The sequence below is a fragment of the Triticum urartu genome, chromosome 3A (assembly GCF_056163025.1).
Source record: "Triticum urartu cultivar PI428250 chromosome 3A, HENAU_Tu73, whole genome shotgun sequence".
Lineage (NCBI taxonomy): Eukaryota > Viridiplantae > Streptophyta > Magnoliopsida > Poales > Poaceae > Triticum > Triticum urartu.
Window position 1 is genome coordinate 695,362,538 of NC_141875.1, and position 13,320 is coordinate 695,375,857.

At 42.6% G+C, this 13,320-nt stretch overlaps 2 protein-coding genes across 4 annotated transcripts; both read left to right on the forward strand.

Annotated features, from left to right (window-relative positions):
• The first annotated feature begins 500 nt into the window (after positions 1-500).
• Positions 501-1,720, forward strand: LOC147981751 (F-box protein At5g49610-like). The gene has a single exon (XM_087517205.1). It carries the CDS (start codon positions 545-547, stop codon positions 1,490-1,492), a length of 948 nt encoding a protein of 315 aa, XP_087373331.1. The 5' UTR covers positions 501-544; the 3' UTR covers positions 1,493-1,720.
• A 4,102-nt stretch (positions 1,721-5,822) lies between these two features.
• Positions 5,823-12,637, forward strand: LOC125528140 (crossover junction endonuclease MUS81). 3 transcript variants are annotated; one of them, XM_048692648.2, is made up of 16 exons: positions 5,823-6,121; positions 6,864-6,961; positions 7,133-7,211; positions 7,344-7,430; positions 7,523-7,639; positions 8,678-8,838; positions 8,937-9,008; positions 9,091-9,161; positions 9,241-9,347; positions 9,878-9,938; positions 10,339-10,497; positions 11,330-11,409; positions 11,561-11,795; positions 11,887-11,973; positions 12,166-12,280; positions 12,357-12,637. In XM_048692648.2, exons 1-15 carry the CDS (start codon positions 5,910-5,912, stop codon positions 12,265-12,267), a joined length of 1,728 nt encoding a protein of 575 aa, XP_048548605.2. In that variant the 5' UTR covers positions 5,823-5,909; the 3' UTR covers positions 12,268-12,280; positions 12,357-12,637. The 3 variants fall into 3 exon arrangements, with proteins under 3 accessions (XP_048548605.2, XP_048548604.2, XP_048548606.2); XM_048692647.2 differs by having other exon boundaries at positions 12,166-12,637; XM_048692649.2 differs by having other exon boundaries at positions 8,937-8,984; positions 12,166-12,637.
• Positions 12,638-13,320: the final 683 nt, after the last annotated feature.

Genomic DNA, 13,320 nt, shown 5'->3' on the forward strand with positions numbered 1-13,320 from the left:
TGAAATATATCAAATATTGGTCTTGTTCTAAAGGTCCTTTTGTCAGGAGTTCAAATATATAAAAATTCCCGAAATCAAAATATTGGTTTAAAAGATATAAATGATTCAATTAGGAAAGTTGAAATAAAAGGAATTGATTTGTTTGGGAGAGAGAGCAGAGAAGAGAGAGAGTGGGCATGCACATGCGATACCATGTGTACCTGTTGATGTGATATGCATGGTGATGTGTGGTGAAGATTGGAGTTGTGCCCGCAAAGGGTTAGAAATAGCCATATTCGAATGATAAGCAATCATCCTAGGTGATGAGACAATTGAAAAAGCCTTTACGGCCGATGAATAAATAAAAAGTAACTCCCTGCAAAAAAATAAAAATAAAAAGTAACTAAAACTGCATCAAGTAAGTTGTGAGAGGGCTTAATCCACCGTTGGTTGGCACTTAAATATTCGTGCAAGTCATGTTTGCCCAATTATCCACCAGGCCTCGCCGCGTCACCGCAAAATTCAGGTCAAACCCTACGATTCGCCGTCGCGGCGAGCTCCTGCGATGGCTGGCGGCGGCGCTGGATCCGTGGTGAACGAGCCGCCGCGCAGGCGCAGGCGTGACCGTGCCGCCGTCCCTGCCCCCATCCCTGACGAGGTCGTCCAGTGGGAAATCCTCGTCCACGTGCCGGCGAAGGTGCTCCTCCGCTGCCGCGCGGCCTGCCGCTCCTGGCGCCGCCTCGCCTCCGACGCCGCGTTCCTGATGGCCCACCACCGCCGCCAGCCATCGCTCCCGCTGGTCTTCTTCCGCACCAGGAGCAATGACTACGCCACCCACGCCGTGGTTGATGCCTTGGATATCCGGCGAACCCCCGCCGCTCGCCGGCCCGTCCTCGGGTTCGACGACTACAACAAATCTCATCGTAGCTTCACCATCCACGCCTCCTGCGACGGCCTCCTCCTCCTTTCCCTCTCCAACCACCGCTTCTACATCTGCAACCCGGCGACGCGCCAGTGGCTGCAGCTCCCGGATCTGACCGGCGGCAGTGTCGCGGCCCTGTACCCTCACCGCCCGTCAGGCGACTACCGTGTCCTCTTCTGGAAGTATCCAGACAACAAGAGTTGCAGGGTTGCCTACTACGTCCTCACCATCAGCTCGTTCCAGGGACAACAGAGATGCATCGGGCTGCCAGTGGCCTCGCCATCCATGAACAAGGACAGGTCCTGGTGGCACCTTCAAGCCTCCGAGCACCCGCCTCTCCTGCTACATGGCTGCCTACACTGGCATGCTTTCAACAGAAAGATAGTAATTTTCGACACGGTGGCAGAGTCATTTAGCTGGGTGCAATCTCCCACAGCCACCAGCTTGGCACATCTGCTTCAGATGGATGGTATGCTCGGCAACGGCTGCATAGATACCGCTGCCATGCCCGCGAAAACATGGGTGTTGGAGGACTACGAGGCAGAAGTATGGTCGTCAAAGTACGGACGGAATTGCCGGAGGAGGAGATGATGGAAGATGGTAAATGTGTTCAGTGTCTATACGGCAAGGTTGTGTCTGAGAACGGAGATATGCTGCTAATCGGTCGCATTTGTTGGTCCCTCTCCCTGTTTCACTGTGACAACAAGGCGAGGTGATCCAGAAATTCCTATGGGAGAACATTGATCCAAAGCTTCTCGAGATCTCTTTCAAAGAGAGCCTAGTCAGGCATCCGTTCTTCGAGAGGAAAGATGGCAGTCGTGTGAGGCTGCCACGTTTTCTCCGAGGGCTGTAGGGGAGCTAGCACTGGTGCTTCTTCTTGATGGTCTCCTTGCTTACTATCGCTGTCAGTATCTAGCTAGAAAATACTCCCTTTGTGACCTAAAACGTCTTATAAGAATTTACAGAGGGAGTAATTCCTAAGTAGGAGGGAGGTTGGACTTAGTAGTATCTACTTTGCTTGTCTATATATGTACTCTAGATACATTCATTGGAGAGACAAGTAATTCCGGACGGAGGGAGTATGAACCAAATGTTAATGCACGCCTGCACTCACCATGCTTGTTTAAAATTTTCCTTTATAGTTTTGCTACTCTATAATATATGCTGAGAATGTGTATAAAACCTTGTGGAAGATGTAAGGATGACACTGATCTATTTTAACCTCAGTAAGAATCTGTTCTGTGAATTGCAAATTGTAGTGTTTTACAGAACTACAATCTGCAAGATGGGGAAAAATGTTTTATACAGATATGGTAGCTTACAGATAACAAAACTGATGATATGCTTGCATGAATACTAGTCATTGTCCTTAGTATTGAAATAGCAGAATACCAGGTGGTTACCGGTAGGTTCTTGATAAGCATTAAAACTTTTGGAGTTTTGCTTCTTGAGACTTAGGGGGTGTGCATTGGACCACTTCCATCAAAATGTTAATGTACCTATCTACTGCTTCAGCCTATATCCACCGCTAAAAGTGCCCAGCTATTTGATGATTATCTATCTGTGGAGTGCTATCGGCACATGTTTGGTTAGTAATCTCGCGCCCAACATATTAGGTTTGCTTGTATTGGTAGAATCACAGTTACAGTTTGCAGTGACAGTTTGAGAATATGCATGCCAAAACCCTGCAAGTTCCTTCGTAGAGGTCTGATACTTTCTCAAATTGGAAGGAAGTTGTGATAGTTTCCTGGACTTGCAGTAATGATCTAGCTTAGATATAATCCAGCAAGGAAGTACTAGTGTGCCGCAACACTGATTAATTTAGTTTTTTCCCATGGCTTGTGTCCACTTCCAGCTTGATGCTAGAATGGGGCTGACCCATTCTCAGCGGTTCATTTTTCGCTTCTTCTAATCTTCAGAAACATCGTCATTTGGCTTCCGTTTATCCTGGTTGCCTTTTTCCCACCCTGACTAGCAGGAGAACAGAGCAATAGCTGTAGCATTATTTTGGAACTGAAAGGAAGCCTCTCCACATTTGAATTTCCCATTCCATACGAAATTCCTGCAGACTTCAAGTTTCGAAATGGGGATGGGTAAACTACCAAAGGCTGTGGCTGCACCGCGTCCCTCACTGTCCGTTTCTTCACACCTGCTACATTCAGTTTGAGGACATTTCCGAAACACAAAATATGATACTCCCTCCGTTCATAAATATAAGATGTATTAGCTTTTGGCCACATTCTACACGTATCAAATGTATCTAGACATGTTCTAGTGTGTACATTCATTCTTTTTAGTATGAATCTAGACAACATGTAGAACACCTAAAACATCTTATATTAAAAAACGGAGGAAGTATTTTCTTATTTACGGGGCATTTCTGAATTATTTGTAATATCCCGTCATATGGGTATATTTGCTTCCTTCTTGTTGGTCAGCTGACGTGTCTGTCTACAAATATGTCACGATCTGAACCACAAAAAATAGAATGACGCATTATCTAAAAGTAGCACCACCATCTACGCAGAGCCGAGCTGAATTTTTCATGGTGTATAGTACGCCTGGGCATCAGTTATATAGACGACGTTATGACGGTGGTGAACGTCTGAGTACCGCTGGAGGACTACAGGATGGAGGGTCTGGTCGCTGAAGCACCGGACTAAATTGCCAGCGGTGAAGAATGAGGCGTGCTGCATAGAGTATGAGATGATTGTAACACGAGGAACTTCTCCTTGCTTATAATTTTCTTATATGTAAGTCTTTGAAAGATGAGTGATGTTCACCCGCAAAAAGAAAGAAAGATGAGTGATGTTGTTTTTCCTCCATGATAATGCTTGCATTTTGATACGATGTGACTTGCGGTTTGTTCCTCTGTTCTGTTTCGGAAGGAGGTTCAAAAAGTAGATAAACGTAGACTTTTTCTTTTTGCATCTAAGATAAACGTAGACAAGGGATATGCACCAGGGGTGGCCCATCAAGAGGACCCGGATGAGCCCGGGGCAGGGGCCCGCAAGGCCCAGCAGAAGGGCGAACCGACTTGCCCAAGTTACGAAACTGAAAGTGGCCTAAAAAACCAATAATTCTACACCTACGTGGAGTTACGAAAGTTCAACGCAAATCCTTCTCGCTAATTATCTCTGACCCCTGATTTTAGGGGGGGTGGGCCCCATCCTCCTCTTAGGTCCAATAATAATCCTCCATATAAGCTTGCCCGTTAACTTACGTAGAATATCTTCGTAGGTCTAGCATTGCTCCTAAACAACTGTCTAGTAGGCCAAACAGCACACGTGCCGGTCCGATTAGCTAACGAGCTTCCACCAAAAAAAAGCTAACCGGCCAAGCTTGGGCTGCTAGGTGCAGCAAGCGGCCGGGACCACCTATTTGACGCATTCTGCGTCCAAAAGTCATCCCTTCGCACAATATTCGCGCGACTGGGCCGATCCATTGGGATTGAACTCGTGCGAGCAAAAATTCGTAAAAAGAAAACTGCAGTCGAGTTGGAATTCGAAAGACAGACCTCTCGTGTGTGTACGCATCTTGCTAGCCACCACACCAACTGAGCCTTCGTGGGAAATATTTGGCTCGAATTCAAATGAACTAAAACAAGCGGCGTAAATTGAGCATTACATAAAAACTGTAAACACTGTTTTGAAATTACGAATACTTTTTGACAAACGCGAACCAAATTTAAATTTTCCGAGCATCTTTCGAAACTGCAAATGAATTTTAAATTCCCGAACATTTTTTGAATTTGCAACAAAAATAAAAAATTAAATATTTTGAAAATCCTAAATATTTTCTATAACGCAAACATTTTATATATTTTCCGAACAGTCTTTTGTAAAATGCGAATAAATTTCCAAAGTCCAGAACATAATTTGAAAAGGCAAACGTTTTTAAATTGGTGAACAAAAATTGAAAACGAGTACAGCTTTTGAAATGCAGAACAAAATTTTGAATTTCAGAACAATTTGAAAATCTTGAAGAATTTTGTCTACGTGAACAAAAAATTGAGAATGGAAACATTTTTTGTAAAACACGAACAAAATTTCAAATTCCAGAACATTTTTAAATTGGTTAACATATTTTGAAAACAGGTACAACTTTTGAAATGAAGAACAAAATTTTGAACTTGAAAGCAATATTAAAACCCCAAAGCTTTTTTGTATATGTGAACAAAAAATTGAAAATGGAAGCATTTTTCGATAACTTCAAACTTTTTCGTTAAACATGAAAAAAACAATTCCATAACATTTTTTGAAAATGCAAACATTTTATAATTTGGTTAGTAAATTTGAAAATGGATACAGCTTTTCAAATGCAGAACAAAATTTCGAATCTGATACAATTTGAAAATCCCAAGGATTTTTTGTGTACAAGATTTTTTTTGAAAATGGAATTTTTTTCTAAAATTTCAAAAAAGAAACATTGGTATAACACGAATTTGTTTTAAAACTTCAAATAATTTTTAAAATACGGAAATAAAATTGGAAACGATAAGAAAAATAGAATATTTGGAACAATTTTGAAATTGTACAATTAAAAGAGGCAAAAAAGGAGAAAAGAAAAAGTAAAGAGGAAAAAAAAGGAAGAAGGAACAAAAGAAGCCGGTTCAGGAACCTTCTAGAAGGACCCCAGAACCGAGAAAACCGGCTAGGAATCTTCTGGAAGGTTCCCAAAACCGGAACTGCCAGCTATACTTCCATGTATGTGTAGATAGGCCGGCCCAATCAATCGCGCCCCTGTCCGTTTGGTCGACACTTTGACGCAGAGAGTGTCAAATAGGGTTTCCCCACGCGGCCGGCACGAGACGGCCCGTTTACTAATCGTGCCCCTGTAGGCCGTGCCGTGCCGGCCCGTTTTGCCAGCCATGTGGCGCCTATCACCCGCCAAACCAAAACCTCCGAACCCACAATAATGGCGGGCTCTCCCTCCCCATTTCCAAATCCCAAACCCTAACCCCCTCCCCCCACCACACCCCGAGTCCCCTCCCAATCCCACGACGCGGATGGCGCCGTCGGTGCCGAAGAAGAAGCGCAAGGTGAACCTCCCGGAGAACGAGGAGGTCGCGGCCAGCATCTTCGAGAAGCACCGCTCCATGGCGGCGCAGCAGCCGGCCGGCCTCCCGGACCACCAGGCCCGCGCGCTCTCCGCCGCCTACACCGGCGTCTGCTCCGCCAAGGAGCCCATCCGGACCCCCGGCGACCTGGCCCGTCTTAAGTGCGCATTTCCCCCATCTCTCTCAGGCCCGTTTCCGTTTACGCTGTTGCGACGAGGCTAGGTTTTGGTCGATTCCGGGGTCGTGTGATTTGGATCGGGCGGCAGTGTCGCGCTTCTGTGCCGTAGTCAGACGCGAATCGGAGAGGCTTATTTATTGTTATATGGTGTCACATTGCCGCTCGAACACGAATGGATCGGTTTATGATTTGGGCGCGTTAGCCCTGGGATCTTAGTTTTGTTTGGTTGATGTAGTGTGCCTTGGGCCTTAGGGGATTTTTACTTGTGCCGATTTGATCTGAGCATGCATTCCGTTTGCATAGCTGTGGAATTATAAGTGTCAGTCCCCATATGTTTATGTGCTCTGCTGCATCCACTGATTTGCTGCTGGTGTATGCTGAAATCGATTTTGGCCATGACCGCTTTATATCTGGCGAAATGTATTCATACCACGTTTAAGCCACCATTCAACTTGGGATTTGCCTGCAAGTGGATAACCTATGAAGTGCTATAACAGTATACCAGCATGGCTTTAGTTTTGATCCATGTAGAACTCTGCACCTTTCGTTTTTCTTTTCTGTGTTGAATCGAGACGAGGAAATCACATACTAGATTAATGTGTGGAATGTATCTTCTACCAAATGTTACTTTCTACATTGAGTTGCATCAATTTTTCAGAAACTTTACATTTTCTGGATTAGTTTGATCATCGTTGTTGCTTCTTCGGTTCTATTATTTTTGTCAGGGGCGTTGGAGGTTGGGTTGTTGACGTCATGAAAGACTCCTTTCCAGGGTCCAGCCTTGATTCATCTCCTCCGAGAAGTAATACGCCAGGAGAAACGGGTACTAGTTTACAACTTTCCATGATTACTCGCGTGGCCTACAAATCTTCTCTTTCTTTTCTTTTCCATCATCAGGCTGACGTTTCTTCTTCCTCTTCAGTTTTCTCAACAGTTAGTTTAATGGAATAGGTTTTATTCATTATATCTTAAAGGGTACTGTCCTTTTATACAGGAAAGAAAAGAAAGCGAAACAAACCCTATGTGCCACAGCTGAATTCAGCTGCTTACGCAATAGTGATCACACTCTACAGGTATGATTTTCTTGGGGGTCTAAATTTTGTTATTCTCCTGACAGAAGTAGTAGCAACCTTAGGACAAAGAGAAGGTAGGAAAAGTTAACTGAATATGCAAGAGGAGATGCTCACAGTTGATTTGTCCCCTAGGGAAATGATAAGAGGGACGGAGATTATGAAGAAGCAAGAGCTTATTGATGCCGCTGAAGCCAGTGGTCTGTCGCGAAAGGCAATAGGGTACAGTTTCAGCGATTCAGTAAATCGCATGGTTGCTTATTTCAGCTGATATATTAGTGCATCACTAACTATGTCCATTGCACTATGAGCAGCCCAAACAACTACAAATCAAAACACGGGAATTCTGGTAGTGACTTCTACACTGGATGGAGTTGCATGAAAAACTTAACGGAAAAGGATCTTGTTGTGAAAAAGAGTAACCCTGCAAAGTAATGTACTAGGCTCACCCCCATGTTTATCTTACCTTTTCTATCATTTATTTAATTTGATCTTTTAGAGGGATAGACCCCATATGTTTTGTAGTCACTTATTATATCGTACAAGTATTATTACTTGTTCCATCACAGACTATTGCTTTATACTGTACTATTGCAGCGCTTCTAGGTATTAATTGTGAGCTTTTGCTTAGTCTGATATGGACTCAAACTCAAGGATTGGGGATATCAGAGCTATATAAACTATTGCACTTGTATCCCTGAACTTGACTCCTCTCATTAGAAGGTTCATAGGGTTCTCACGTTTTAGTTATGATCGTGTCTGCACTAGTTTATCTGATTCATGCTCCCACAGCACTCACCAGATACAAAACCCTTTCACCTGTTTTGCTCTGAGTGCGGTGGACTGGATCCCAAAATGTGCCTAACCTCTGATATGCTTCTGCTGATTGGTATATGGGTTTTCTAGTAATTTAACTTCTATCAAGAAACATTTCTACTTGATTTTTTTCCTTTGTTGGTTGGAGGAAGTTTGATATAGTGTGGCAGTAAGTCATATATATGCTAGCAGAGAAGCAACATCTAATAGTTTGCTATTTGATGCTTGTATGCACTCTAGGTAATATAATATCCTCTAATCATTTGAGCAAATGAAGAAAATATATCTGTTAAAGATACAGCTCTCATGTGGCATATCATCAATTTTGTATTGATGGAATAGAAGCAGGCATGTATGATTCCATAGCTCCTTTGAACTTGTTGGGTCCACAATATGAACCTGAAACACGTTTATAACAATCTTGCACATGCGGCCATTTTGGGAATGTTCCAGATATATGCCAGTTTGCTACATGAACCAGATCCTGCTCAGTATTTTGGTCCTACATTTTATTTCCACCCCGAGTACAAGCAGAAGTTCAGTCTGTTCAGTTTACATTTCTTGTTTCTAGCTGGGACTTTATATGCTAAACACACACATTCTGTTGAGATACCAAGCATAAACTTGCGGCTTACTGTATGAGTTTGTTTTAGGTATTACCTAACAGAAAAAGGCAAAGAGACTGCTCGCATTTGTCTCACAAAGTCTGGATTAGATGATCCTGCAGGACCTTTCACGGCGACCGGTCATCCTGAAAGTGTTATGCTCAGTGATTCAGATTCTGATGAACAAGAAGGCAGCAGTCCCCTGATAGGTATTAGTAAAGTTTTCAGTTCATGCAGTATGAGTTTCCAGATAACTGAACATTGTACCCCTGCAGCTCTATCATTAATTTCATTTACTTAATTGCAGGTTCCGAGAATTTTTCTGAAAGGAGTGGACTTCCAAACTCAAAAGCAGGCAATTCCAGTTCTTTTCGTACCAGTATGCTTTCTTTGCAGATAATATTATATTCCATAAACAAAATATTACTCTCTACTGATATTTTTAGTTAATGCCCTTTCAGACAATTGCCGTGCTACTAATTCTCCTCTTTCATCTCAAGGAATGTTCGGACAGCAATCATTTAGTGCAATGGTACACTTGAGTTCCCCTTTGAGTACCCATTTTCTTTTTCAAACGGAGCATAACACAATACTTTCTTTTCCATTGTCAGGGTTCTGCTGAAAACTCTCTACTAGCTATGCCACCTCGTCAGTATGATAAAAGTTTTCTAGATACTTATGAAGTGGTGCTGATATTGGATAATCGAGATACTTTTGGGTTTGTATGATCATACCTTACTCATGAGTTATTGTATATTTTAGCTGTATGTGATCTTTAAGTAGGAATACACACAAATAAGAATTAAATGGCCTACCCTGTCCCTTCAAAAAAACTTTTCAGGATGGTAAGCAACCGAGGATTGGGAGTATGTGTACCTGTTCTCGCTTGCCCACTGTTTGCAAGGGCATTCCTTTCTTCACGTTTAATATATTTTTTCTGTTAAAATGAGGAAGTTAAGGGCTGTCACGTGTTTATATCTACTTACTGCTGGAATTGTGAATTTGACCACACTTTGATTCATGTCCTTGTGTTACTTAAACTATTTAACCTTCTGTTTCTGTTAATGTTTAGTGCGTGCGTTCACATGTATATAAAGTTTTAGATTCTGTATGTTGTTTAATTATCAAAGTTATTTTTCAAGGAAACAAATTGATTGTTGTTACACCAAATAGTTTATCATGTTTTATTTAATCATCCATCTATGCATCAGAATTCAGTTCTCTCATGATTGCTCCTGTTTTGTGCAGGGCCCGTGCCAGAAGAAAAGTTGTGGATAACATACACACGCAGTTTGGTGTACCTGTAAAGGTTAGTTGGATTGAGAGTGAACTCTTCTTTGTTTAACACTACTCGCCCTTTTTTTTCTTGTGTCTAATTCATCAGTACTCTGGGTGTAATCCTTGTACATTTCTTCAGACAACCAAAATACACTGCTAAAAGTTATCACCATGCATCAACACGGCTCTAAATTAAATGCCCTGTACTGCTGGATTAATTATCTTTTTTTTTGAATTTTTTGGATTAATTATCTGATATGTTTGGCCGCTGCCCCACTGTCTTGATGATTGCTGACTGCACTTTTTTCTTGCTTGTGTACAAGGAGACAGCATAAAATAATCTAACAAAGTTGATTTGCGTAGATTGAACTGTTCATATAACGTGCCAAAGAAAATGGTGCTGATCCTTCTGTTCGAACCATGTCATCCAGATTAAACACTTGCCTGTTGGAGATGCTCTTTGGATTGCTCGCCATAAACAACTTGGCACGGAGTATGTTCTTGATTTCATTGTTGAAAGGAAAAATGTGGATGATTTGCTTGGCTCAATTAAAGACAACAGATACAAAGATCAAAAACTAAGACTGAAGGTACCATCTGAACTAGCTTTGAATTTTCTTCCATCTTAACTTTCCCAGTTCTTTATGCTTTCCATTTCTCAGTGATAGTGATAAGAAAATTTGTATCATAGATTATCATTTACTTTATGCGATAATCCTGATCAGTAGTTATGGCAACACAAAACATTGTTTTGATTGTTTTGGTCATGTTGCAAATAAGTTGATGGGCATAGTCATTAGCCTGCATGTCTAAACAGTTAGATCAGTGGCGAAGCCACACTTGACCTGTTAGGTCAATTGACTACACAGATTTTTGTAAATACATCATACAACAAGTAGAAATCAGGCAACAAAATCTTATAAATTCATACATTTGACTACACAACACCCAATTGACTACACATGATATGATTCGTGGCACCGCCACTGAGTTAGATAAAGACCCTTTTTTTTACTTTGACGAAGAGCAGCAGTGCATCAGATAGGTGCTTCTTTTTATTTTTAGATGAACTTTGTGTAACTTGTATATGATATTTGTTTTTTCTTTTCTTTCTACAACATGCTGAGTGTCTTTTGACCAGCCATGTTTTATGCCCGCATGCTATCCCCTGTGATTTGATGTTGCTTCAGTCTAATCTTAGCTGAGTTTTTTCTTATTCTTTGTTATGATTAATTGAAAAACATAGCTCATATTTGTTTATGAGATAATGAATGACTATGTTATTAGCAGACATAAGCTTGAACCTGTAGATTGTGCATCTCTTCCCAAAGAAACTGTATTTCTTGTCCATATCTATGGGTTTGCTGGGTTTATTTTAGCAACAATACAATGTGATACTTCCATTTGTTCGACCCTTTGCAGAAATGTGGGCTTAGGAAGCTAATATATCTAGTTGAAGGGGATCCAAACACTGTCGATGGATCAGAGAGCGTTAAAACAGCGTACGTACACTTCTCATGAAGCCTGGGCGATCATGTTTAACCCTGAATAGCAGTACTTTTTCTCGTTGTTTAATATTACCAAGTATCGTTCCTTTCGTTCAGGATGCCAGTTGTATGCCCTATTAACTGTTCCATATGCCTTGTATTTCAGCTGCTTCACTACTGAGGTTCTTGAAGGATTTGATGTCCAAAGAACCAATGGGTATGCTGATACTGAAAAGAAATACGGCCACCTCACACGCTCTATAATTGATTACTACAGAACAAACTTCTCTGCTGGTGCTGACACTTCTCGACTTTGCCTGACCTACGATGAGTTTGTGAAAAGGTCTTCTGACCTTGAGAAGGTCACTGTGAGCGACATATTCGCCCTTCAGCTTATGCAGGTAACTGGGCGGCTACAGCCACCTTCACCAAAGTTTAGAGGGTAGTCCGTTTCATGCCGTAGTTTGCTCATCAATCTTGCATGTAAATCAGGTGCCACAGGTGACCGAAGAAGCTGCTCTTGCCGTGACGAGTCTCTACCCCACTATCCTCTCGCTTGCCAGGGCGTACAAGATGCTTGTGAGTCGTCTTCTCCTTTCAACTTATACAGTGTTCTTTTCATGCAAAGCACTTGATCATACCTGGAATTCCGACCAAATGTGAGCAATGCATGTTCATATCATTCGCTGCTGCTCGTACTAGTAATGTCTCTCTTACCAGAATAATTCAACATGTCTGTAGAACTAAAAGTTTATCCTTGTAACTTTGAAGGATGGTGATAGGCGTGCCCAAGAGGAGATGCTGAAGAACAAGAGCAACATGGTCAACGCGGGGGCTAGCAAGAACATCTTCAAGCTCATCTGGGTCGAATGATGAACTCCTCCCTGTATGTACCTAGATAGTTTAAACCTTAACGGCTTAACCGGTCGGTCTTTTGGTCACCGTCATGATGATTTCAGCAGACCACCATCGCAGCAGGAGTGACTTTCAAGTTTGGACGGCGAAAAGCAGGAGGGATCCTTTCTCTGCTGTGTGCCTGTTGCCTCACAAAACTGAAAGTATCAGATCATGTAATTACTGCACCTCCTAAAAAACGGCTTAGCGTAGCCTTGCTCCCCGTTTGAATTACTACCAGTAGTATGTTGTAGAATTCCATGCTGCACATTATGGAAGCATCGTGTTAGCCTAGTGCATTAGCGCTTCATGTATATATAGTATTAGTAGCTCTTGACTCTGTCGCTTGCATCGCGTGTTGTCTCGTGTCATCTGGTTGCTTGCATGGATGCAATCAAATAAGATGGATGCAATAGAAATAATCTAGCCGATGACATGGTACGATTTGTGCAAGAAAAAAAAATTCCAAGAAATCTGGGTTGGGAGAGGAACAGCAAGCCTGCCTGAGCTTTTTCTACCTTGGTCGCATGGTGGCCTCTATAGGTTGGCAGGTTTGTTGCGGATTTACAGGCGAAAAATCATGCCGCTACTGGAGGCCTAGTTACCGAAGATTATGTCACGTATTTCCAACACAACAAGATTTTGCCTTTGTCGATTCCCAGTTCAACATGAAACTCCCGGTCCCTAGTTTGAATTCCCCCCAACCCAACCAAACGCGTTGGGCAGGTATGAGAATTCAGCCTGCTGACGAAGTAAGGCTCTCTGTGTAGAGCTTGGAGCCCATGGTTTTCGATCCATGTGCTTGCTGAAACCTGAAAGTGTTCCTTGGTCGCGTCCCGTCCGTGGTTCAAAGCCTGTTTGGTCATCTCTGGGCGACTTTCTCTCCGTCGCCATGCTGGGCCTACTCAGAGCAGAGCGTCCCTTTCTTCTCATTCAGGCCAACTTCACAGCGTGACCCTATCCTATCCGTCCCCGTCCGTTTGGGGTAAAAGGAATAAACGAGACGGCTCAGCGCGCGACGGCCCGGACCCA

Excerpts from the sequence above, each read along its gene's own strand:
- LOC125528140 (XM_048692647.2), top strand. The coding sequence starts at position 5,910 with ATGGCGCCGTCGGTGCCGAAGAAGAAGCGCAAGGTGAACCTCCCGGAG. Across the intron at positions 7,212-7,343 it reads ATAGTGATCACACTCTACAG|GGAAATGATAAGAGGGACGG; the intron begins GTATGATTTTCT and ends TTTGTCCCCTAG. Across the intron at positions 9,162-9,240 it reads AGCAATCATTTAGTGCAATG|GGTTCTGCTGAAAACTCTCT; the intron begins GTACACTTGAGT and ends TTCCATTGTCAG.
- LOC147981751 (XM_087517205.1), top strand. The coding sequence starts at position 545 with ATGGCTGGCGGCGGCGCTGGATCCGTGGTGAACGAGCCGCCGCGCAGG.